At 38.2% G+C, this 24,544-nt stretch overlaps 1 protein-coding gene across 1 annotated transcript in view; it reads left to right on the plus strand.

Moving 5' to 3' along the window:
• The window catches only part of HSPA4 (heat shock protein family A (Hsp70) member 4), a 46,595-nt gene that overhangs the window by 16,044 nt on the left and 6,007 nt on the right, over nucleotides 1-24,544 (plus strand). The window contains exons 4-15 of the mRNA XM_002912908.4: nucleotides 1,057-1,179; nucleotides 4,764-4,863; nucleotides 5,519-5,652; nucleotides 7,496-7,740; nucleotides 14,732-14,808; nucleotides 16,044-16,195; nucleotides 16,715-16,821; nucleotides 17,263-17,396; nucleotides 18,399-18,580; nucleotides 19,823-19,909; nucleotides 22,491-22,643; nucleotides 23,475-23,600. Of these exons, the coding sequence (XP_002912954.1) occupies nucleotides 1,057-1,179; nucleotides 4,764-4,863; nucleotides 5,519-5,652; nucleotides 7,496-7,740; nucleotides 14,732-14,808; nucleotides 16,044-16,195; nucleotides 16,715-16,821; nucleotides 17,263-17,396; nucleotides 18,399-18,580; nucleotides 19,823-19,909; nucleotides 22,491-22,643; nucleotides 23,475-23,600 (1,620 nt within the window). The remainder of the gene's footprint in view (nucleotides 1-1,056; nucleotides 1,180-4,763; nucleotides 4,864-5,518; nucleotides 5,653-7,495; nucleotides 7,741-14,731; nucleotides 14,809-16,043; nucleotides 16,196-16,714; nucleotides 16,822-17,262; nucleotides 17,397-18,398; nucleotides 18,581-19,822; nucleotides 19,910-22,490; nucleotides 22,644-23,474; nucleotides 23,601-24,544) is intronic.

The following is a 24,544-nucleotide window of genomic DNA, read 5'->3' on the forward strand; positions in this document are numbered from 1 at the left end:
TCTCCGAACAGTTTGAATGGCTGGTAATGGATAAATCTGGAGTACAGGGGAGGCAAAAAGGGAAAAAAAGGAGGTGAGTAGATGGAGGATACTTATAGTCAGGAAAGAAGCAGGATTAGGTATTGGAAGATTCAGTCTAAAGCACTGCAAGAGCCAGAGGAGGAAGAGACTCAGGGAAGATCCCGGAAGCAGTGGATCCAAGTACAAGAGTGGAGGAATAGACTAAGAATTAAGCAGATAGCGGGGAAGAAGAGGCTCACAGGAGGGGTGCCTTCCCATCTTTGTCGTGCAGTAAAGTAAGGGACTACTAGATTGTGAACCAGAATAAATTAGGATTAGGCTGGGGAGTGAAGAGTTTAGGAGACGGTGGTGTTCAGGTTCACTTGGAGCAACAGCTGAAAGAAGACAGTTAAGTTTTCAGGTGTGGATTGTATTTGGGGACTGGGCATGTGGAATGGGGTTTGTCCTAGCCATTCTTTCAGCATTTCAAGTTTGTAGCCCTTATGCAAGTTGCCCACTTTTATGCAGCGTACGGTATCTTGAAGCTTTATTCATTTATCGTTTAATTCAAGTATTTATTGTGTCAGGTTTGTCCTAAGTCTTGGGCCTATAGCAGTAAACAAACTAACAAAAACTATGACCTCAGGCTAGATTGGATCCTGATTTCGGGAATGATCATAAGTCAACACACTAAACAAAGTAAAACGCACATAGTATTCCAGGTCGCAGAGTGTCCACCACCAGACCACTTCACGGAGGTACAGTGTGGGCCCTGGTGAGCTCTGCCAGTTTGCTTCTGCACAGGCGATCTCAGCTTTTGTTGGTGGTCACAGTATACTGTTTACATAATGGTCCTTATCTTCAGGTATTCATGTTTGATAAACATGTTAAAAAGCTAAAAGTGACCTTCAAGTTGTTTTTGCTTCCCAGACTAGTGTTCTTCAGTTCCTTTTTGAGATAAAGTTCCATCGATGATGTGTTAGACGTTGCTCATTTTAGGCTTTTAGGTCATGAAAAACTGGAATAAGTCTAGATCCTTTTGTTATTTTATTGCAGGTGAAATATATGGAGGAAGAGCGAAATTTTACTATGGAGCAAGTGACTGCCATGCTTTTGTCCAAACTGAAGGAGACAGCAGAAAGTGTTCTTAAGAAGCCTGTTGTGGACTGTGTTGTTTCGGTGAGTTTGATCCCTGTGTTTTACTGGGGACTTAAGTGATGAAGCAGAGAAAAGAATGTTGTCAGTTAGAAATAAAATTGCTTTTTGCCTTCAGTTATAGAGATTATTTTAAGAATTTATCAAACTTGTCTTCATTTTCTTGAGTATTCTTTTCTGCCCCCTAGTTTTTACTCAGCCTTTCTCTGTTTTTCCCATTTGAAGGTTTACCTCAAAGCCCACTTCCCCCTGGATTCCTTTTAGCACCTTACATAGTACCTGGCACGTGATAGCCACTTTTTTGTTGAATTAGTTGAATACTCGCAATTAGAAATGTTATTTTCTTCTTTTTGCTTTCCCTGTACTTAGAACTAAAGGCAGGGCAGCAGTGGACTAATCTTGTCTTTTCCATATCCCTGTTAAGATGGAAGCCTGGCTCTTTATAGCTTTATGCTTGTAGGACAATGGAATCCTTAGGAACTGTTGAAATTTGGGTGGTTGTATTGACTTTGCAGCTGAGTCTCCTCATTCTGCGGTTGTTATATTAATATTTTAGTTCTGTGTTCTCTTTTGTCTTCGTATTAGTGTATTCATCGGCAAAGCAAGGGCTGTTAGGTGACTGTTATCCTGCAGTCTGTTGTCTGATAGATTCCTTGGTTCTTGGCTATCTAGAAAAGTAGAACTGACATTGGTCAGGAAGAATTAGATTATGGTTGTATGCTATATTCTGGGGATTCAAAGAATAAAAGTGCTCCTTTTCTTAAGAGCTTGTATTCAGTGCAGGCACTGTTTCTTAGATGCATTTCTGTCATTCCCTAACTATTGTATTTTCAGATTGGTTCCCATTTCCCCCACCTAGTGCCCTAACTTTGATTCTCAGTTATGCTCAGTATAGAAGTGAAATTTATGTACAATGGCAGAATGCCTGAGTGGCTTTTCCAGCTTTTGAGATTAAGTTATGTGTTAGGGGTCCTCATGACTATACTGAATTTCAGTGACTTGCTAGGAGAATTGTAGAACTCACTGTATAGCCATACCTATGGCTAAGATTTCTTACAATGAAAGGATACAAAGCAGAGTCAACAAAGGGAAAGGTATAAGGGCAGTTTCTGGAGGAAACCAGGTACAAGCTTCCAAGAATCCCCTTCTAGGGGAGTCATACTGGATGCGCTTAATTCTTCTCGCAGCAAGTTGTGATAACACGCGACATACTGAATACCAGGCAAGTTCTGCCTGAGCCTAGGAGTCCAGGGTTTTTAATTGGAGGTCCGTCATATAGGCACCTTCTGCCTAACCCATACCAAATTCTAGACTTCCAGAAGGAAAGTAGCCATGTAGCATAAATTATGTTGTACAAACAGTTTAGACAAGAGCCACTTTTATCTTTTAGGGTAATTTTTCTTTCAATTTAGCGACCTGTTTATCATTTAAGTTTCCTCTATGCTGGGAAGGAGCTAACCTTTTCATCAGGCCTTTGTAAGGATAGCCGGCTCCAGCCCCTATGCCTGGGTATGTTTTGCTTTATTTATGAATTGGTTATTGTTAAAACATAAACTGTATTTTTTGGGAAAGGTAATAATAGCCCCCATGTTCAGAAATCAAATGTGTGTATGGGAAGCTTCAACACCCTCTGTTTACCTAGAAGGAAGTTTTTTCTTCCCAGATGTTAGGAGTTTTATTACTTGGTTACACATCTTTCCAGAGATTTTTGTATACCCAAGTACATATGTATATATATCCTTTTTTACTTTCATTTTTCTTTTGATAAATTTTAGACCTTTTATCTTCTATATCTTCCTTAGTGGTAAAGAAGGACTTTGTTCTTTTCAGCAGGTGCAGAGTATTCCAGTTTATCCATGTACTGAAATTTCTTTAACTAGTCTGTTTTTTTGGACTTGTGGTTGCTTCCTTTTTTAAAAATTTACATATGTATTTTATTTTTTTAAAGATTTGTTAAAATCGCTGCAGGCATGCGAGCAGGGGGAGGGGCTGAGGGAGAGGGGGAGAGAGAATCTCTGGTCGAATCCCTGCTGAGTACAGAGCCCAACATTGGGCTCCATCCGAGGACCCTGAGATCATGACCTGAGCCGAAGTCAAGAGTCAAGACACTTACTGCCTTCGGCTCAGGGTGTAATCCCAGGGTCCTTGGATCGAGCCCTGCATCGGGCTCCCTGCTCCGCTGGGAGCCTGCTTCTTCCTCTCCCACTCCCCCTGCTTGTGTTCCCTCTCTCGCTGGCTGTCTCTCTGTCAAATAAATAAATAAATAAAATCTTAAAAAAAAAAAAAAGTCAAGACGCTTAAACTGACTAAGCCACCCAGGTTGCTCCTCCAGTTTTTTTTTTTTAAATTGTAAAGAATTAAAAAAAATTTTGCTGTGAATAAACTTGAACAGATAAGATTTTGCTCTTATGTGATAAGTTTGTAGGATTTATAGGTTGAATTTCTAGAAGTACAATTGGTAGGACAAAAGATATGTGTATTTGAATTTTTTTTTTCAAAGATTTTATTTATTTGTCAGATTGAGAGAGAGCACAAACAGGGGGAGTGGCAGGCAGAGGGAGAAGCAGGCTCCCCACTGAGTAAGTAGCCCTATGCGGGACTCCATCCCAGGACCCTGGGATCATGACCTGACCTGAGCTGAAAGCAGACACTTAACCGACTGAGCCTCCCAGGCATCGCATGTATTTGTAATTTTAACCGCAGTTGTTTAATTGCCCTTTAAAGAATTCGCACTCACACTTCTACCTGCGGTGTATAAGAAGACTTGTTGGACAGCAGTCTCACCAGCACAGCTTATGGGGGTGTTAGCTGATCCTCTAATAGGTGAATAATGCTATCAAAGTGTTTGTGATTTTAATGTTTTATTCTTTAGGTGAAGTTGAGAACATTTTTAAATTTAAGAGCCCTTCTGTATTTCTTTTCTGTAAAACGTTCCTGTTCTTTTGAGTAGTTTGATTTTCTGGGTGTACATTTTGATTTGTAGTTCTTCATATATTTAGAGAGATTAGCGCTATCATGTTATGAGTCACAAATATTTTCCCCATTTGGTCATTAGAATTTTTATGAGTCAAATATATTAACCTTTCTAAAAATTGTTTTGTTTATAGTTGACATACAATGTTACATTAGTTTCAAGTGTACACCTGAGTGATTTGACAAGTTTATACATTATGCTATGTTCACAAGTGTAATTACCTTAATCTGTCCTGTTACATTGCTGTTCAGATATATTAATCTTTTCTCCCCCTTGTTTTCTTCTGTATTTTGTGTTGTATTGACAGAATGTCTTCCTACTCTGATGGTAAAGACCCCCTTTCCTTCTGGTACTCATCTTTTTTTTAACTGTTAAAGCTTTGATTCGAAGTATATTTTGGTATGAGGTGCACAGTAGGGATGGTACCTCATTTTTTTCTGTATGGTTATCCATTTGTTTCAACACTACTTAATGAATATTCTAACTTTTCCTTACTGGTTTGAAATACTTCCTTGATCATATACAGAATAAATTGCTCTAGGTATTTGAGGGCATTTCTAGATTTTACTGTGCTTTGGCAGGTATATTTTAAATAAGGACTCCCTAATATAGGAAACTGTCAAACTTTTTGTAGGTTCCTTGTTTTTATACTGATGCAGAAAGACGATCAGTGATGGATGCAACACAAATTGCTGGCCTCAATTGCCTGCGATTAATGAATGAAACAACTGCAGGTAACAGGAACTGTTAGCATCTGTGACTTGGTGAATCTTGAAGGTTTTGCCATTTTAAAACCCTGGGGTTTCTTGTTCTTTATTTTGGTTGCAACCCTTACAACTATATGCCATAGTGTTTTTGGATACTGTGTCACACATAAAGAATTCATCTGACAGTACTTTTTCTTTATCTACATACTTTGGTACGTAATCACATCCTCATTTGGAAAGTAACACAGTTACTGTGTGTTCACAGTGTGTTGGTTTAAAGATTGGCCTTTTCTCCAGCCCTTTAATGGGCTGTAAAGTGTAAGGCAACATCTCAGGGAGAGATATATGGGAATGGTGAGATGGCGCAAGTGTAGAAGAAAGGAATCCTGGAAAATATGTTTGGAAAAGGGGGGGAAGTGGTTGGGAAAAATTGTCAGTCATTGGAATTAGAAATAGGAAACGTTAAGGAGGTCTAAGTGAATGTCAGCATTTAATTCTTTGAAGTAACTGTTCCTCATGAATAAATTATGCAAAGCATATGAAGAATTTGATTCGTTGTAAAACATAGCATATGATGCAGTCCTATTCACTGTATAATTTTTTTTTTTTTACTTAAAGTGAATTTTAAATGTACTATTTTAATGATAATGTTACACTGACTTTAATTTTTTTTCTTATGTAGTTGCTCTTGCCTATGGAATCTATAAGCAAGATCTTCCTGCCCTAGAAGAGAAACCAAGAAACGTAGTTTTTATAGACATGGGGCATTCTTCTTATCAAGTTTCTGTATGTGCGTTTAATAGAGGAAAACTTAAAGTAAGTATATTACAAGTGTATGGTAATGAGGAATTTATGGGAGACAGTTGAAAAAAGAACTTAAAGAATTTTGTTTCATTAATGGAAACTTGGTATGAGCCATCTAAATTAGAACTAGGTATGTAGAAGGAGGGTAGAAGCTGTAATTTATTGAGAGTTGGCATGGTATGAAGCAAAGAGCATAGACCTTGAAGAAAAAGCTCTTAAGATTTCTTTTTTTTTTTTTTAAACTTTTTTTTTTTTAAAGATTTTATTTATTTATTTGACAGAGATAGAGACAGGCAGCGAGAGAGGGAACACAAGCAGGGGGAGTGGGAGAGGAAGAAGCAGGCTCATAGAGGAGGAGCCTGATGTGGGGGCTCGATCCCATAACGCCGGGATCACGCCCTGAGCCGAAGGCAGACCCTTAACCGCTGTGCCACCCAGGCGCCCCTTAAGATTTCTGATCCTTACTTTTCTAATCTAAATTTGCAGAAAATAATGGTTACCCTGCAGGCTTATTAGGATTCTTTAACATGTAGTCCTTTTGTGTATTTTTTTTTACACTGAGCAAGAGATGACAAAGATTGTGTTCTTTATCTTAAGGTTTTGTGTGATCTTTTTCTTTCTTTTTTTTAAAAATTATTTATTTGAGAGAGAGCGAGTGAGCAAGGGGGTTGGTGGAGAGAGAGAAGCAGGCTCCCAGCCCAGCAGGGACCCTGAAGCGGGGCTTGATCGCAGAACCCTGCGATGACCCGAGCCAAAGGCAGATGCCCAACCAACTGAGCCACTCAGGTGCCCTGGTTTTGAGCGTTCTGGGAAAATAGTGTGGGGACTAAAACTTGGATGGCCAAAAAGAAACCAGACTGAGTGATACGCTTAACTGACTGAGCCACCCAGGCACCTCTCACCTTTTTAAACAGAAGCTACTGGCCATATAATTCAGCTTTGGCTTTGGGTCAAAGTGATGTATATTTGTGATTACTTGACATTTTTCCCCCCACCAAAATTGTCCTTTATTATCTCTTGTTATCTATCGGTTTTGCAATTAAAATTTAATTCTAAAAATACTCATTATGAAAACACCCTCAAACTTGGAAGACCTTTATATGGACAGAAAAAGCATTCACAGTCTTACTACTATGAATAGGATGCTGTATTTCATTTTAGTCTTTTGAAGAAAACAGAATTAGACTGTAATCAGTTCTGTGTCCTTTTTTTTCTTTACTTAATATATTAAAATTTCCCCACGACATTTAATGTCTTTGAAAAGATTCTTATTGATTTTATTTTTTCATAAAAATGTAATTAGCCTACCTCTGTTACTGAATTAGATTAGATCGCGTTTGCTTCTAATCTGCTTAAGATTTGGGTAATGGATAATCAAAGCTAATGAGACTTCTACAAGTTGCTGTGAATTAAGCTTTTAGCATCTTTTCCTGGTAGTAAACTGCATCGAGGTAGGGCTTTGCTATTATTCATAGTTTTGTGACAGTGATAAGACCAGAACTCTGTAATGACGTGTTACTGCATTTGGCCTTGGATATATAATTTTAGTTTGCAGTCAGATGGATGTAGTAGAAAGGGCTTGGATTTTGGAATTGAGGGGATTGGGTTTTGAATTGTACTTCTGCCACTTCCTAGCTTTGTGACCTGCAGATTATCTGATCTGTCTATGCCTGTAGCATCGTCTGTAAATTGGGGATTATAGTGTCTCTTTTCACAGTGATAAAATGACAGGTGCAACATTGCCTTGTTTCAGCCTTAATGTGCCTACTTGTAATTTACCAGTTAAATATATATCATGATAAATTTTTAAATTGATTGGTACATTTTTGAATTAATTATCATCTTTTTTCCTAAGGTTCTGGCCACTGCATTTGACACAACATTGGGAGGCAGAAAATTTGATGAGGTGTTAGTAAATCACTTCTGTGAAGAATTTGGGAAGAAATATAAGCTAGACATAAAGTCCAAAATCCGTGCATTATTACGACTGTCTCAAGAATGTGAGAAACTCAAGAAATTGATGAGTGCAAATGCTTCAGACCTCCCTTTGAGCATCGAATGTTTTATGAATGATGTTGATGTATCTGGGACTATGAATAGGTAACCAGATCAGTATTTTGATGTTAAGCTGAACTGTTACTTTTCTCCACTTCTATTAGCATTTATTTATTTAAATGTTGATATTATCATGGTTGCTGTAAGATAACTTCTGTTGGTAAAAATTAGACAACATCCAGGATCCTGCCTTTTATGTCAAGTTTGGGTTTGATTATTCTGAGTGTTGACTAATCTTTTTGTTCTGATTAATCTAGTCAGTTGATAGGTGCATGCATTACATGTGAGTTAGTAGTTTAAATCAGGGCAAGGTGCTTTAATGCTGAAGAGTATTGAATTTGATTTAGTTGTTGATTCAGAATTAGTGTTCTTGGGTAGTTCAGGGTCACTTGTGGGCAACAGCTCTTTTTGTACAGTGCTGCAAGAATTCTGGGTAATTGACGTTTCATGGCTATCCTCAGAAACACCCAGAATGTTACTGTTGTCTCTTGGGTTGCTTGGATGATGAGAGTGATAAGTTCTTTAGGATGTGAACTCTACTGGTAGAAATTTAGGCACAATTGATGGCTTGCTTCGGGAAGTATGGCCTCAGTTACCCTCAGAAAATTGAGATGGAATTGGAATTATGTTAATGTGCCTAGAAACCACGTTTGTAGTCCCCTTTCCTTTCCACTTGAAAGTGAGGGTTTTCATTTTTATTAAGCAGCAGGTGTGTGTGTGTGTGTGTGTGTGTGTGTGTGTGTGTGTTAGGGAGATTGGGGGGTAGGGGAGTACCAGCGTGTCTCAGAAATTGTTAGTGGAACGTTTTGTGATAATCAGAGCCAAGTAGACATTTTTAAGTAGTTTATACTTTTTAAAAACTGGAAACAGTTAACCTGTATGCTGTTTTTTTTTTTTTTAAGACAGTTGTATTTTGTGTACATGAGTGCAAAGCTGTCATATTCTGTGCTCTGTAGTCTTCATAGTCTGTAATGCTCACCAGAAATCTTTTTTTTTTTAACTAATGAAACCGGATCACTTTTGACATTGTAGCCTTTTTTCTAATTAACTTTTTTTGAGGTAAAATTCACATACCATTTTATTTTATTTTTATGATTATTATTTTTAAAGATTTTATTATTAGAGCAGGAGAGAGCATGAGCAGGGGAGAGGGAGAAGCAGGCTCCCCGCTGAGCAGGGAGCCCCATGAGGGACTCGATTCCGGGACCCCAGGACCCCGGGACCCCTTCAGACCCAAGCTGAAGGCAGATACTGAACCGACTGAGCCACCCAGGAGCCCTCCCATTACCATTTTAAAGTGAAAAACTCTGGCATTTTTAGTACATTCACATTGTTGTGCAGTGACCAGCTCTATCTAGTGACAAAACGTTTTCATCACTCGCAAGATAAAACCTCATAACCATTAAGCAGTTCTCTTGCCTCTTGTACCTGGCAACCACTACTTTTTTTTTTATCTGTATGAATTTACCTCTTCTGGATGCTTCATATGAATGGTATTATTACTGTGTGTTTTGCTTCATTTGGGTCTGACTTCTTTCACTTTAACATAATGCTTTCTAGGTTCATTCACATTGTAGCATGTATTAGTACTTTTTTGCTTTTTAAGGCAAATAATAATCCCTTTGTATGGATAACATCACTTTTTTTTTTTTTAATCCTTTCATCAACCGATGGACCTCTGGGTTGTTTCTGCCTTTTAGTATCATGAATAGTGTTTCTATAACTATTCATGAAAAAGTATTTGACTATTTTGTTTTCAGTTCTTTTTGGAATAAATGTAGGAGTGGAATTACTGAGTTATATGCTAATTCTGTGTTTAGTGGTTTGAGGAATTGCCAATTTATTTCCTTCAGCATTTGGACCATTTTACATTCTGACCAGCAATGTATTAGGGTTTCAATTTCACCACATCCTTGCTGAGGCTTGTTATTTACTACTGCTTTATGGTAATGTGTTTTAATCATTTTGGTTGTTGGTAGGATATTCTAATAGATTTTTAAAAAAATGGCACATATGAACCGTGTAAACTTCCTGCATGTTGATGACGGTTTTCCACATTATACCTGGTTGGAGAGAACATAACCTTAGCTCATATCTTTCCTTGATTATCTTATTTGTTTATTTCTTTAAAGAGTTTATTTTTAAGTAATGTCTGTACCTAACATGGGGCTCAAACTTATAACCCAGAGATGGAGTCGCATAACTCATAACCCTGAGATCAAGAGTCACATGCTCCCCTGGCTAAGCCAGCCAGGTGCTCATTGCCTTGATTCTCTTAAATGGAGAAATAATGCTCTTTTGGCATATAGCATTGCTGTCTCATTGTGACAGTGTACTTTTCAGTTGTTATTTGTTCTTTTTGCTGGATAGCCCCCCCCCCTTTTTGGAAAGCCTAATTTACCAGAATAATTGGGTTTTGTTGCTGGTTGTTTTTGATAATTTTTTCCCAGGTACGCAGTGTGTGTTTTCAGTATGTAGTTTCACAGCTATTTAAAAACCAAGCAAGTTTTCTTGAATTACATTATTCAGTACTTGTTCTGTTCTAGTACTTTGATTTTATTCTTTCAAAACTCTTATGTAAGTATGTTGGATCTTTCTTGCCTATGATCTATATTTATCATTCTCTTTCCATTCATCCCTCTATGCCACTATTTGGGGTGTTTGTCCTTATGACATTTCTAGGTTATTTTTCATTTCTGACATTTGTTCCTTTATTTCTGACTCTTAGTTTTTCTAATTCTCTTTGTTGCTCTTTGATTTTCTGTATCATTTTTTATTGAGATACAATTCATATACCATAAAATATGTCACACTTTAAAGTGTACAATTCAGTGGTTTCAGTATATTCACAAGATTTTGCAATAAGGATCATGATCTAATTTTGGAATGTGTTCATCAGGCCAAAAAGAAACCTCGTATATCCATTAGCAGTTATCTCCATTCCTCCCATGCTAACCCTACACGATTACCAATCTACTTTCTGTCTTAGTGGATTTGCCTAGTCTCATTTTTTTTGTTTTGTATTTTATTTTATTTTATTTTATTTTATTTTATTTTATTTTATTTTATTATTTTATTTATTTTATTTTATTTTATTTTTATTTTATTTATTTATTTATTTATTTATTTATTTATTTATTTATTTATTTGAGAGGGAGAGAGGGAGGACAAGTGGGAGGAGGGGCAAAAGGAGAGGAGAAGCAGGCTCCCTGGGAGCCCAATGTGGGACTCCATCCCAAGACCCTAGGATCATGACTGGAGTCTGAAGGCAGCCACTTAATGGACTGAGCCACCAAGGAAGTGTGGGGTTCAACTTTATGACCTCAAGATCAAGAGTCACATGCTGTACTGACTGAGCCAGCTAGGTGTCCCTGTGTAGTTTCATTTTTATGTGAAATCTGTAATATTCCTAAACTTTTTAAAAAAAGACTTACTATGAGAGAGAGTGTGCCAGAGAGAGTGTTAGTGTGGAGATGCAGAGGGAGAAGGAGAGAATCTTCAAGCAGACTCCTTGCAGAGCTTGAAGCTGATGTGGGTCTCTATCTAATGGCCCTGAGATCATGACCTGAGCTAAAACCAAGAGTCAGACGGTCAACTGACTGAGCCACCTAGACACCTCCTTTTTTTTTTTCCCCCCAAGTATTCCCGAACTTTTAGACTGGAAGTGTGATTTAAGAGTTTTTCTGAATTCACTGCTCCATAGTGCCCTCTTTTGTTTTGTTTTGTTTTTTTAAAGATTTTATTTATTTATTTGACAGAGAGACAGCCAGCGAGAGAGGGAACACAAGCAGGGAGTGGGAGAGGAAGAAGCAGGCTCATAGCAGAGGAGCCTGATGTGGGGCTCGATCCCAGAATGCCGGGATCACGCCCTGAGCCGAAGGCAGATGCTTAACCGCTGTGCCACCCAGGCGCCCCCCTCTTTTGTTTTTATGAAATATTTTAAAAATGTGGCTTCTTAACTTTGTTTTTCTTTAATCTTCCTTTGTCTCCAGTGTTCTCTTTGGTTTGGATTTTATCAGCAGTTTTTCTTCATTGTGGCCTTTTTTTCTTGAAGGAAACTTTTTTTTTTTTAAGATTTTTATTTATTTATTTGGCAGAGAGACAGCCAGAGAGAGAGGGAACACAAGCAGGGGGAGTGGGAGAGGAAGAAGCAGACTCTTAGCAGAGGAGCCTGACGTGGGGCTTGATCCCAGAACGCTGGGATCACGCCCTGAGCCGAAGGCAGGCGCTTAACGACTGCGCCACCGAGGCGCCCCTTGAAGGAAACTTTTAACTTGGTTACTGTGGAGAGTTCGTTGGTTCCTATTTAGCATGGTTCTTAACGTACCGTATCGAGGACCTTTTTTATATTCTCTTGTTCTGGGGTGTGCCAACCCCTTCTGGCTTCACCTGCTGTTTTCAAATTGGCCTGCTGACTTTTGGTTTATATTTTCAGGTCCATTATATGTCCCGTTGTTTTCCTCTGCTTCCTTTTGCACAGATACTGATGCTTCGTAGGAATTGTATAATTATTGGTGGTTTTTCTTTACCCATTTGTATTTTGGGGTTTGTGGCGGATACTGTTATCTGTTTTTGTTGTGGGTGTTAATTGGGTTTTGGTTTTGCTATCCTAGTTGCTCTTTGTATTTATTTGACAGAATATGAAGAGATTAAAAAACTATACTGTTTGTATCCAGAATATATAGAGATGATTACAGATGAGTAATAAAATGACAGTCCAATTAAAAAATGGGCAAAGGATCTGAATAGATACTTCTCTAAAGTAGATAAAGAAATGGCTAGTTAGGGGTATGAGAAGATGTTCAACATCATAGCTGTTGGGGAAATGCAAATCAAAACCACAGTGAGACAACAGTTCACACTTACCAGGATTGCTCTTGTCAAAAGCCTTGAGGAGGATGTGGAGAAATACTTACACGCTACTGGTGGCAGTCTGAAATGGTGCAGCCATTTTGAAAACAGTTCAGCAGTCGCTTAAAATAGGTTAAACCTAGAGTTACCGTATGATTCAGCAATTCCATTCCTTGGTATACATTCAAGAGTAATAAAACATGTGCATACAAAAATTCGTGCATGAATGGTCATAGCAGCACTACTTCTAATAGCCAAAAAATGGAAACAACCCCAATGTCTATTAACTACTAAAATGGATAAACAAAATGTGGTATGTCCATACAATGGAATATTATTTGGCAATTTAAAAAATGTGGTACAGATACATGCTATAACATGGATGAACCTTGACAACTTTATGCCGGGTGAAAGAAGCCAGTTGCAAAGGAGTACATTTTGTATAATTATTTTTTTAAATATTTTATTTATTTATTTGATAGACAGCAAGAGAGGGAACATAAGCTAGGGGAATGTGAGAGGGAGAAGCAGGCTTCCTGCCAAGCCGGGAGCCCGATGTGGGGCTTGATCTGAGCCGAAGGCAGACACTTAACAGCTGAGCCACCCAGGTGTCCCCCATTTTGTCTAATTGTACTTATATGGAATGTCCAGCATGAGGGGTAGGTGAGGGGGTCAAAGGGAATATTGGTTAATAGTGACAGAAGTGTTTTAAAATTGATTGTGATGATAGTTTCACAGCTCTGAATATACTAAAAGCCATTTAATTGTATGTTTTAAATAGGTGAATTTTATAGTTGTGGGAATTAGTTTTTCCTTTTTTTTTTTTTTTTGCTAGTAGGGATAAAACTCATTTTATACTCTCACAAACTTGTAAGTTTAGTTTTACATCCTCACCAGTATTGGTATAGATGGTTTCAAATATTTGCCATTCGTGTGTGTTTATTTTGTACCTCAGAGATAGAATTCATAAAAATCACACTTCTAAAGCATCTGATCAGTGGTTTTTAGTATATTCATCCAAAGTGTCTGATCAGTGGTTTTCAGTATATTCACACAATTGGGCAACCATCCCCACAACCCAATTATAGAATATTTTTATCATCTCATTAAAAAACCCTGAATGAGTTATCAAGATATAAAAAAATTTTGGAGGAACCCTAAATGCATAATTGTAAGCAAAAGAAGCCAGTTCGAAAAGGTTACATACTGTTTGATTTCAGCTAGATGATATTCTGGAAAAGCAGAAGTATGGAGACCGTGGAAATATCAGTGGTTGGCAGGGGTTCAGGGGAAGTGAGGGATGAATAGGTGGAGCACAGGATTTTTAGGGCAGTGAAACTACTCTGTGTGATGCCATCAAGCTGGATACTTATCATTATACATTTGTCAAAACCTTTAGAGCCCTAATTTATATTGTCATCAGTATTGGTTCATTACTTGTTAGAAGTGTGATCACAGTCATGCAAGATGTTAAGAGGGGAACTGGGGGAGGGGGGCGCGTGAGGGGTATGTGGGAATTCTCTGTACTTTCTTTTTATTTCTCTGTAAACCTAAAACTGATATAAAAAATAAAGTGTATTAAAAAAAAAAGAAAAAAAGAAATTGTACCCATGAGCTCTCTTTTGTCATCTGTTCTTCCTACTCCAGTCCCTAGGGAGCCATTAATCTACTCTCTGTCTCTTGGGATTTACCTATTCTGAACATTTCATATAAATGGAGTCATATAATATGTGTTCTTTTTTGATTGGCATCTTTCACCTTGCATAATTTTTTGAAAGTTTATCCATGTTCTAACATTTGTCAGTCTCTTACTGTATTCATTCCTTTTTATTCCTGAATGTTACTCGATGGAAATTAGGTTTTTCCCCACCTTTTTGGCTGTTGTGACTAATGCTGCTGTGAAGAACATTTATGTGCAAGTTTTCGTGCGGACGTATGTTTTTAGTTCTTTGGGTTATATACGTAGAGTGGAATTGCTGGGTCATATGGTAACACTGTATTTAACATTTTGAAGAACCACCAAATTTTTTTCCAAAATGGCCACCCATTACCCGGAACTTATGAGGGATCCAGTTTCTCTCCATTCTTGACAATACTTGTTATTATCTGCCTTTTTGAATATAGCTGTTTATTACCCCACATAAAAGTGGAATGTGATTTAAACCTATTGCTGTTTTTTTCATAGGGGCAAATTTCTGGAGATGTGTGATGATCTCTTAGCTAGAGTGGAGCCACCCCTTCGTAGTGTTTTGGAACAAGCCAGTAAGTATTACTGTGACTGAATTATTTGTATAATCATGGCTCTTTGGAAAATGTTGTTTATGACTGTACTTCATTGCTGTATTAAGCTGCTTTTTGTGTCTTATCTTTCCTCTGGAGCACCTCCCCCCTTCCTGGCCCTACCTCTTATGATAATGGTGTCCAGAGACATCTGATAGTTTTCTCAGGAAAGCTAATTCAGACTCAGATGGATATAAACATCCCATGTATTTCATAGTGGTAAAAATTGTCTTTTGCATTGCTGCTTGTAGTAGTTGTGCAGGCTTTTCTGTCTGAACCTTTTGCTGACTGAGAAATACAGCCAAGGGAGGATGTGATAACCACATAGTTATTTTAACAGGATGCTTTAATTTTATCTCTAGTTAAAAGTAGATGTTTGATTCAGTAATGTATCACTGATTTCCTACAACCTTCAGCATGCTTTTACTTGGAGTCCACTGTTGTGTTGGTTGCTAAGTATTTCAGAGTGTTGAGATGTACTGTCATCTTGACAAAGGTCAGCTCTTAAATCAGTGTGATTATGGCAAACTGGCATGTTCTTTCCATAGGGGGATAGCCCATTTCTTTAAATAGCCCTTCTCAACATATCGTCAGTATTTGTTGCATAGAATGTGACCAGGAAACCAGGTGGTGTGACGAGTATTTTATGGGTGACAGAAGAGCTTTGGTATGCACCTTCTTTACTTCTGTTAGGAAGAGGCTGTACTTGTGTTAATAATCTGTACTATGTTTGTGTTCTGGATGGAGTGCTGATGTGGCTAGGTGGGCTTCGAATACCTTTTTCTTTCATGCTCTGTCAAGGGTAACTCAGATTTCAAGGCCCTCTTATTTCCCCTGTGGCTCGCTGAACTACTGATGTTTTAACAGTTTTTTATGTGGGACTGTTTCAGAGATTATGGGGTCTCTACTGTGTAGGGCGTTCAGTACTCATGGCCCGGTTGTCTTAAGTCCCAATGTCGTGCCACTCTGGCCCTGTCTCTTGGTGCATCAGAACACACCTACCTGTTTTCAGATGCTGCAGCTGTGTGTGTGTGTGTGTGTGTGTGTGTGTGTGTGTGGTGGTGATGGTGTGAGGGGGTGAGTAAGTGGTGGGGTTTTGCTGCGAATCTAAGTTATTTTATTGTGTTAAGATGTTACATTGCTCTTTTATTTAATTGTAAAGTACTAATTTAAAGGTTATTTGCATCTCAGTGTCTCTTCTAATCATTTTAAAATAGAGTTAAAGAAAGAAGATATTTACGCGGTGGAGATAGTTGGTGGCGCAACACGAATCCCTGCGGTGAAAGAGAAGATCAGCAGATTTTTTGGTAAAGAACTTAGTACCACACTGAATGCTGATGAAGCTGTCACTCGAGGCTGTGCTTTGCAGGTGAGCTTTCTCTCACAGGTAGCTGTCTGTTTTATAGGTCATTGTGCCAAAGACGGCATTGCTTTTCTGTATCCAGCAAGTAAGCTGAGGTTAGCTTTGCACGATCTTTAGGTGTAAGATTCTGAAAGTTTAGTTTTGCAATGGATAGCATAGGTGGTGTTGATAAATGCAATTGTACTCTATAATATGCAATAAGCTGAATTAATTTACTAGAAACATCCGTAAGCCTGAAATATTACTAGAATTTGGTGCATTATCTATTGTCTATGTATGAAGTAGCCTCGTACATCAATTAACTAAAGGTTTGGGTTAATGGAAAATGATAAGTCATGGCTAGAGAATAGTTAATTTGACCAATGATAGAAGTTTTTAAAACCACTTACTAATAAATCATTAAATTATTAATGTGTAAACACTTAAAAAACGTTGATGGTTTTTTGAAGTCATTATTTATAGGTCTCATAACAGTTCATAATGTCTGTACTTGTCATATGGAATTTTTAAAAATTATTATTCTAGTGTGCAATCTTATCGCCTGCTTTCAAAGTCAGAGAGTTTTCTATAACTGATGTAGTACCATATCCAATATCTCTGAGATGGAATTCTCCAGCTGAAGAAGGGTTAAGGTAATATTTATTAATTATTTTTATACTTACAGTTAACTTAGTGTTAAGTCTGAGTGAAAAACTGCCCTCCATTTCAACTTCTGTAGATCTGTAACATTTCATTACAGTGCATGAAGTGAAGTGATGCCTTACTTTATTTAGTCTCGAGAATAAATTTGTGTCCCTACTTAGTAGTTTACTATAATTGATTCTGCTGAAGTAATTGGTGCCTTTTACGTACTTAAGTATATTTATATTCCTTTTCTTAAAACTGATTTCACATGTATCTATAGATATATATGTAAGTTTTTTTCCCCTTGGAACCTTTTATATCCTGGAAATGATGCCAGATGAGAGAGCATGAGAAGAGTAACTACAGTAATTACAGATGTAGAGTAAATTGGTCCAAGTGTTCAGGAATGTCTTAAATTTGTGTGTTTTTTGTCTTTTTCGTCCATCTAGTGACTGTGAAGTCTTTACAAAAAATCATTCTGCTCCTTTCTCTAAAGTACTCACATTTTATAGAAAGGAACCTTTCACTCTTGAGGCCTATTATAGTTCCCCACAGGATTTGCCCTACCCAGATCCTGCTATAGGTAAGTAGAATTGGGAACTTAAAAAAAAGAAAAGTTATGTACTTGGGAGAACTAGGAGAGAGCAAGTATAGTATTCTGAAATTTGATATTGTAAATCCCACACAAAAAACCTCTTTCAGGTTTGTGACCAGTCACTACTCGCAGGATGGTTACAATTCAATTGGATCTCCAATTGTGTGGGCAGTATTTCTTGGTTAATGCACATAGTGGGTATACCTTGTGCATAATGTGATAATACTTAGATACTGAAAAGGAGTTGAGCTCAGTTTTGACCCTAACACAGAATTATAAGATGTACACAGAAAATCATGAGAAAATTGTTAATGTTGGAATCCTAGGTAATGGAGCTATGTTGGCTAGCATCTTCAGAGACCCTTAGAAACTCTTATAATCTGGAAATTACACTAGGTGAGGAGAGAAACTACAGTTACATGATCATTACAGACTGAGGATACACGAGTAAAGTATTAGGAATATCCTGAATGGCATTTAGAAGCTGTGGGAAAGTTAACCTACTCTGTTTTCCTCATTTGTAAAACAGGAATAAGAATGAGAATTCATGTTTCGTGAGTTGAAAAACATAAGTAAAACTCTGGTGTAGTAACTGACTCTCAGTGTATGGCAATTTCTTGATAAATGACAGAAGCAGTGTGGAATCAGTAGGGTTTTTTTCAGTAGAGAAGTGACGTCGGTTTAGAAACTTCCCTGGCAGTGGCATATAAAGATGAGTTGGAATAAGGGACCAGAGGTAAGAAAATGTTTGGACGGTTAGGAGATGTGTGAGTCCTTAATTGAGATAAGGTACTAAGAGTTTGGCTATGAGAGAAGAAGGAGAAATCTAACGATTTAGTAAGATTGTAAGAGTACCTGCTTGGTTTATTGAAGTGTCACGTTACCGACCTGTCACTGAGAAATGGGCATAACCTGGCCGCATGGGCATATATTCATGTTTGAATTCGTCCTCTCAGGTTATGTGTTCTCTTTTGTTTCATATGTCCCTAGCTCAGTTTTTAGTTCAGAAAGTCACTCCTCAGTCTGATGGCTCCAGTTCAAAAGTGAAAGTCAAGGTTCGAGTAAATGTCCATGGCATCTTCAGTGTGTCCAGTGCATCTCTAGTGGAAGTGCTCAAGTTTGAGGAGAATGAGGAACCGATGGAAACAGATCAGAATGCAAAGGAGGAAGAGGTAATCTGGACATTTTATACCATTTTAGTCCCTTTAAGATGGTGTAGAGGTGACTTGTCTAGAAATTCTAACAAATTGGGTGGCAAGGGAGGACCTTGTGACAGAGCTGCTGAGAGTGGGTTTGCATTGTGTCCCCTTATCCCAGCCACGGGTGAACTAGCAGAAGGTCTTTATGCAGTTGTTCTAATGGAAATGGAATATAGTTTGGCTTCCCTCTTCAGACTTCTCGAGTTGTTCTTGATTCTTACTATTGAAGAATGCTCTGAGTCTTGGTTGATTATTTTCATAAGTTGATTTTACAGTCATTTATTGGAATCATGCCCTGGGTCTCATCCTTACTGTGCGTCAAAATCAAGCTTTATGAAACTACAAATGTTCGAGTCTCCAGAGGTCTTAGTGAGTTGGTCTGGTTTAAGGCCCAGGTATCACTTTTAGAAGCCTCTGAGGTCATTCTTATTATGAGCTGCAGACATTGATAGTTAGTGATCCAGGTCTCCACAAACTTTTCCCTTCTTTGTCTTATTGTCAGGCTTTGTTCTTTTTTTATTTTATTTTTTTTTATTTATGTAAGGGAAAGTGCACACATATGCACGTGAGTTGGGGGAAGAGCAGAAAGAGAGAATCTTCGAGTGTGGGGAGCGACGTGGGTGGGGGTGGGGGGCTCAATCCCACAACTGATGAGACAACCTGAGTTTGAAACCAAGAGTTGGAAGCTCAATTGACTGAGCCACCCAGACGCCCCCAGGCTTTGTTCTCTTAACAGAATTCTCAAGGTGTTCACCTCCCCTAATGTGCACAATGGTTGTACTTGTGAGGATGAAAAGACTAATTTAAAAACTGCTTGAAAATGTTGGGACGTTTGAGAGAAATTTACTCATGAGGAAGCGTGGGAGAAACTCCTGCTCTCTTCAGAGACATTGTGTTAAATATTGCCCCACTCCTTTAGGATGAGTACTGGGCTGGTTTACAAAGCATTTCCACAGCCACCCTTGTTTACGTACAGGTAGGGCAGGGCGAGTGTTGACTCCATTGTACAGATTTACTAACGGAGATCTGGAGAGGAAAACTTCCCTGTTAATAGGTAACATATGCGTCAGGTCTGGAATTTGAGTCTAGGCATTTTGATGGCTGGTAATGGATCAGAAATTCCATACCCTGGGATTTTGCCCCTGTGTCACGAAGGTTGCTTCGTCTTCCGTTAGTGTTTCCTAGTTTGAGGACTCGCTGTGACCTGTTTTTCAGAAGATGCAAGTGGACCAGGAGGAACCGCATGCTGAGCAGCAGCAGCAGACGCCAGCGGAGAATAAGGCAGAGTCTGAAGAAATGGAGGTAGAAGTTGTGTTCTAGAACAGGACTTGTTCTCTCTCCACACACATGAGATACTGTGTCTTAGAAGGTAGTTGCGCAGTTGACCCGTGAACAGTGTGCAGGTTAGGGGTGCTGACCCTTATGCAGTAAAGAAATCTGCATATAAATTTTGACTCCCCCAAAACTTCACTAATGGCCCATTCTGTTGACCACAATAACATAAATAGTTGACGAACTCCTATTCTGTATGTTACCTGTATTAAATATTGTATTCTTACTGTAAGGTAAGCTAGAGAAAAGAATATGTCACTAAGAAAATCATAAAGCAGAGAAAATACATTAACACAACTGTACTGTTATTTATCAAAACTCTGTATATACGTGGACCTCTGCAGTTCAAACCTGTTTTAATTAAGGGTCAGCTGTATTAGGAGTTCTTTATATGTCTGAAGTTTTTAAGCAAGATTTTGTAGTGGGTTTGGAAAGTATGTTTGGCAAGAACTTTGAACTCTAGTCCCTTTGGTATGTGGGAAGAATGCGCTCCGAAACCGTGATTTACTAGGCTGGTGATTGGTTCATGTTGGTTTCTGAATGGCTGTTACTGTAATTTATCCTACCCATAATTTATTCTTTACAAATAAATGAGAGGTAATTTTTTCAGATTTTGTTATCTCTCTGACACTTGTCTTTTGTTTAAAAGTAGTGTTTTATTTTCATTTATTTAAAAAAATATTTCATCTGTTTTTTATTTGAGAGAGAGCGCCTGAGCGGTAGAAGGGCAGAGGGAGAGGCAGACTCTGCTGCTGGGCATGGAGCCCAACGTAGGGCCTGATCCCAGGCTCTGGGATCACGAATTGAGCCAAAGGCTGGCACTTAATGTGCTAATCCACCCAGGCGCCCCAAAGATAGTGTGTTAAATAATAACGTATTTACATGTATTTTGTAAATAGTGTAAATAGTATATTTATCCCAGGTATTTATTTAAAAGAATACGTAACATTTTTGAATCCTTTACAATCCTGTTTTTTATTTCTAACTTCCAAATATTCATGTCTAAGTTGGGTGTCAGTATTGAAAGCATGTTTCCTTTCAAGTTATGACATTGCAGAGTCTCACTTTGTGAGTTATTTCTGATTGTGGCATTTAAAAAAATTCTGCAGAGCCTGTAGATGGCTTCAGTCTGTTACTCATTTTCACATCAGTTAATAAAGTTTACTTCCATTTGGCTATGCAAATGGAATGCAAATTTCTTTTTCTCATAAAAAAGAAAACATAATGGGAGGAAAAGGAATGGCCTTTTCCAGGGTGGATAGTTCTTCATATTCTTGGGGGCAGCAGGGTGAGAGAGAAGTACTTATTTGAGGTGTACATGGGGAGCTGGTGAGAAGAGAGAGCTGCTTTCCCCCATCACATGCTGCGGCGTTGTGGAAGATTTCAGGGGGGTTTTGTTGCTTAGGCTTCTTCATTGAGGTGGCTTGAGAACTCGTGCCTTTCCTAGGATGAAATGAAATAAAAATGCTAAATAAACTTTATTTTTTTTCCCAATGTTAAATACATTTAGAAACTGACTTAACTTGGGTAGGAGGTGGGGAAACAACTTTGAAATTGTGCCTCATGTCAGTGAGCAGCACGTTGATCAGATGAATTTGAAAGTTAAATAAACAAACAACTAGAATGAGTGTCTTTCCAGTCTGGGGATCATGCAGGGCTTTGAGAGCGTGAAAGCAGTGAAGGTTATCACAAAGGAGAAGATGGACACGTTCAACAGTAAAAACTCATACAGATGTATTAAAGAAATTATAAGAAAAGTCCATCAGTTGAGGGGAAAAAAAGAATCACTAAAATCTTAAGAGAGTTTGGTTGAAATATGATGAGGCAATGTGAAGAAATAAGTGTGGTTTATAAGTGTGTGAGAAAAGGTTATTGACCCAGAGAAAACAATAGACAATGGCAAACAGATACTGTCTGTGGCTGGGGCACTGTGGACGGTCTCCCTCACTCCTTGTGATGATGTCAGTTGGTACAGACAGTTTGGAAATCCTACTGGTAATGTGTTTCTGAACCATAAAAATTTCATACCCTTTCCCTCCTAATTTCTTATGCACGTCTGTATGTTTAGAGGAGAGTGGAAGAAAATTGGAGAAGATTTAATAGTGATAATGTACTGATTGTGGGATTATGGGACGTACGTGTGTGTGTGTGTGTGTGTGTGTGTACACAGTGCAGTAGTAGTAAGTGTATTCCACGTTGTGGTGCAGTAGTAGTAAGTGTATTCCACGTTGTGGTGCAGCCAGTCTTCTGAACTTTTTCATCTTGCCAAATGGATACTCTCTGTCCAATAAACAGCAACTCCCCGTTCCCTCACTTTTCCTTCCCCCAGCACCTGGCACCCACTGTTACTTTCTGTCTCTTTGGATTTGACTACTCATATAATATTTATGTTTTTAACTTTCTAGATATTATAAGTAGTCATCCCAGGTTATTTATATCATTAGAGAGCAAACTAATAAAAAACCAAAAAGAGCTCTTGAAACCTGACCCATTGGGAAGTTTAAGATAGTCTGTATATGTGTTTGTTAATAATGATTTCTTGTTATTTTAGACCTCTCAAGCTGGATCAAAAGACAAAAAGATGGACCAACCACCTCAAGCCAAGAAGGCCAAAGTGAAGACCAGTACCGTGGACCTGCCAATTGAAAACCAGCTCTTGTGGCAGATAGACAGAGAGATGCTCAACTTGTACATTGAAAATGAGGTGGTTATTTCAGGTCTTTTAGAACAAGAAGCTAACAGATTAATGTGGCCATAGTGTTCAGACTCTTCGGTGACCTTTTATGCATTTTTAGTTGTTCGGTGTTCAAGGCAGTAATTTTAGAATTTTGAGTTCTTCAAGGGCAAATCCCATGTGATACCTGAATTCTTTTATGGTTTTATGTGTCCATAGCTAGAAGCTCTGTTAAGAGATCTTTGACATTATGTCTTCGGTTTAGAGGTGGTAACATTCATTTGTGTGTGTGTCCCCTTGGGAGCTTGGGATGTTTGAGGTGGTGGGTCATGGATGTTGATCAGTAAGAGAAATCAGAGCATTAGCGGTAGTGCTCTTTTGTGTATTAGTTCCTTCCCCTATTGCTAGTCAGTGTTGAACTCTTGTTACTGTGAGTGATGAAAGGTTTGGTACCCTGGTACACAAATTATTGAATTATTATCTCTGAAGTTGTTTTTTTTAAAACTATACTATGAATCATTTGATTTTCTTGGTATTGTATAGTAATCCTACAGCAGAGTATACCACCTTGTGACATGGAGCTAATAAGTGTCTTAAATTCTCTTAAGTTCTTTTCCTTATTTTTGCTTTTGAGTTTCTAAATCTTGGTATTTGTATTACTGTTTTTTTCTGAGCACACTCAAAGAACTCATGTCTTCATAATTTACTGGGGACTAATACTTCCACTTCTCCTTTCTTGGATGGTTTGCAGAACTAAGAGGATTTGGGGAAGAAGGATTCTCCACTCTTATAATTACAGTACTTAATATTTAAGAGGATATTGTCTCAGTTGTCTGAAGATCTAATTTATACTGTTCTCAGGGTAAGATGATCATGCAGGATAAACTGGAGAAGGAGAGGAATGATGCCAAGAACGCAGTGGAAGAATATGTGTACGAAATGAGAGACAAGCTTAGTGGGGAATATGAGAAGTTTGTGAGTGAAGATGTAAGTACGTGCCTCCCTGCTAGGTGTCTTCTGGGAGCAGCCTTAAATGTGGTAGGCACATTGGCTGGCATCCATAGGTACATAGTCAAATGATTAAAAATGGGCTGTTCTGGGGAAAAGTTTTGTATTTCTTTTAGTGCAGTGTTTCCCAAAGTCTTGTCATCATGCATCATTTTTTTCCTTTTTTTTTTTTTAATGCATCACTTTTTGATACATTTGCATGCTATTATTTACCTGGTATTTTTCTTTAAGTCAGCCCACCCTTCTCTCATGTTTCTGTATTTTCATTCACTTTTTTAAAACATTAAGGTACAATTGACAACATTAGTTTCAGGAGTACAGCATGATGGTATTTGTGTACATTATGAAATGATCACATAAATCTTGTTAAACATCTGTCACTATACACAGTTACAAAAGTTCTTTTTTCTTATGAGGAGAACTTTTAAGACCTGCTTATTATTAGCAGCTTTCAAATAGGCAATACAGTATTTTAGTTACATAGCTTACATTTCTTTCAAGATTTTATTTTTTTATAGCTTACATTATTTTATTTTTAAAAATTTATTTATTTGAGAGAGTGAGCAAGAGGGAGCATGAGCATGAGCGGCGGACAGAGGAGAGGGAGAAGCAGGCTCCCCACTGAGCAGGGAGCCCGATGGGCTCAGTCCCAGCACCTTGGGGTTGTGATCTGAGCTGAAGGCACATGCTTATCCGGCTGAGCCACCCCGGCTCTCCTGGCTTACATAATTTTAAATGCAGTTTTTATTTCTGAAATTTTCAAATAACCAAATTATCCAGAATTTTAAACCTATTCCCTGCAGCAGAGAGAATAATAAAACTAACTGTAGATACCAAGCAAAACGACATTGCCATTCTTGTCTGTGTCCTCTGTCTGTCCCATCCCCCCTGTATTTTAAAGCCAATTGAGATACTGCAGACTT

This window comes from Ailuropoda melanoleuca, chromosome 3 (assembly GCF_002007445.2).
Source record: "Ailuropoda melanoleuca isolate Jingjing chromosome 3, ASM200744v2, whole genome shotgun sequence".
Taxonomy (NCBI): domain Eukaryota; kingdom Metazoa; phylum Chordata; class Mammalia; order Carnivora; family Ursidae; genus Ailuropoda; species Ailuropoda melanoleuca.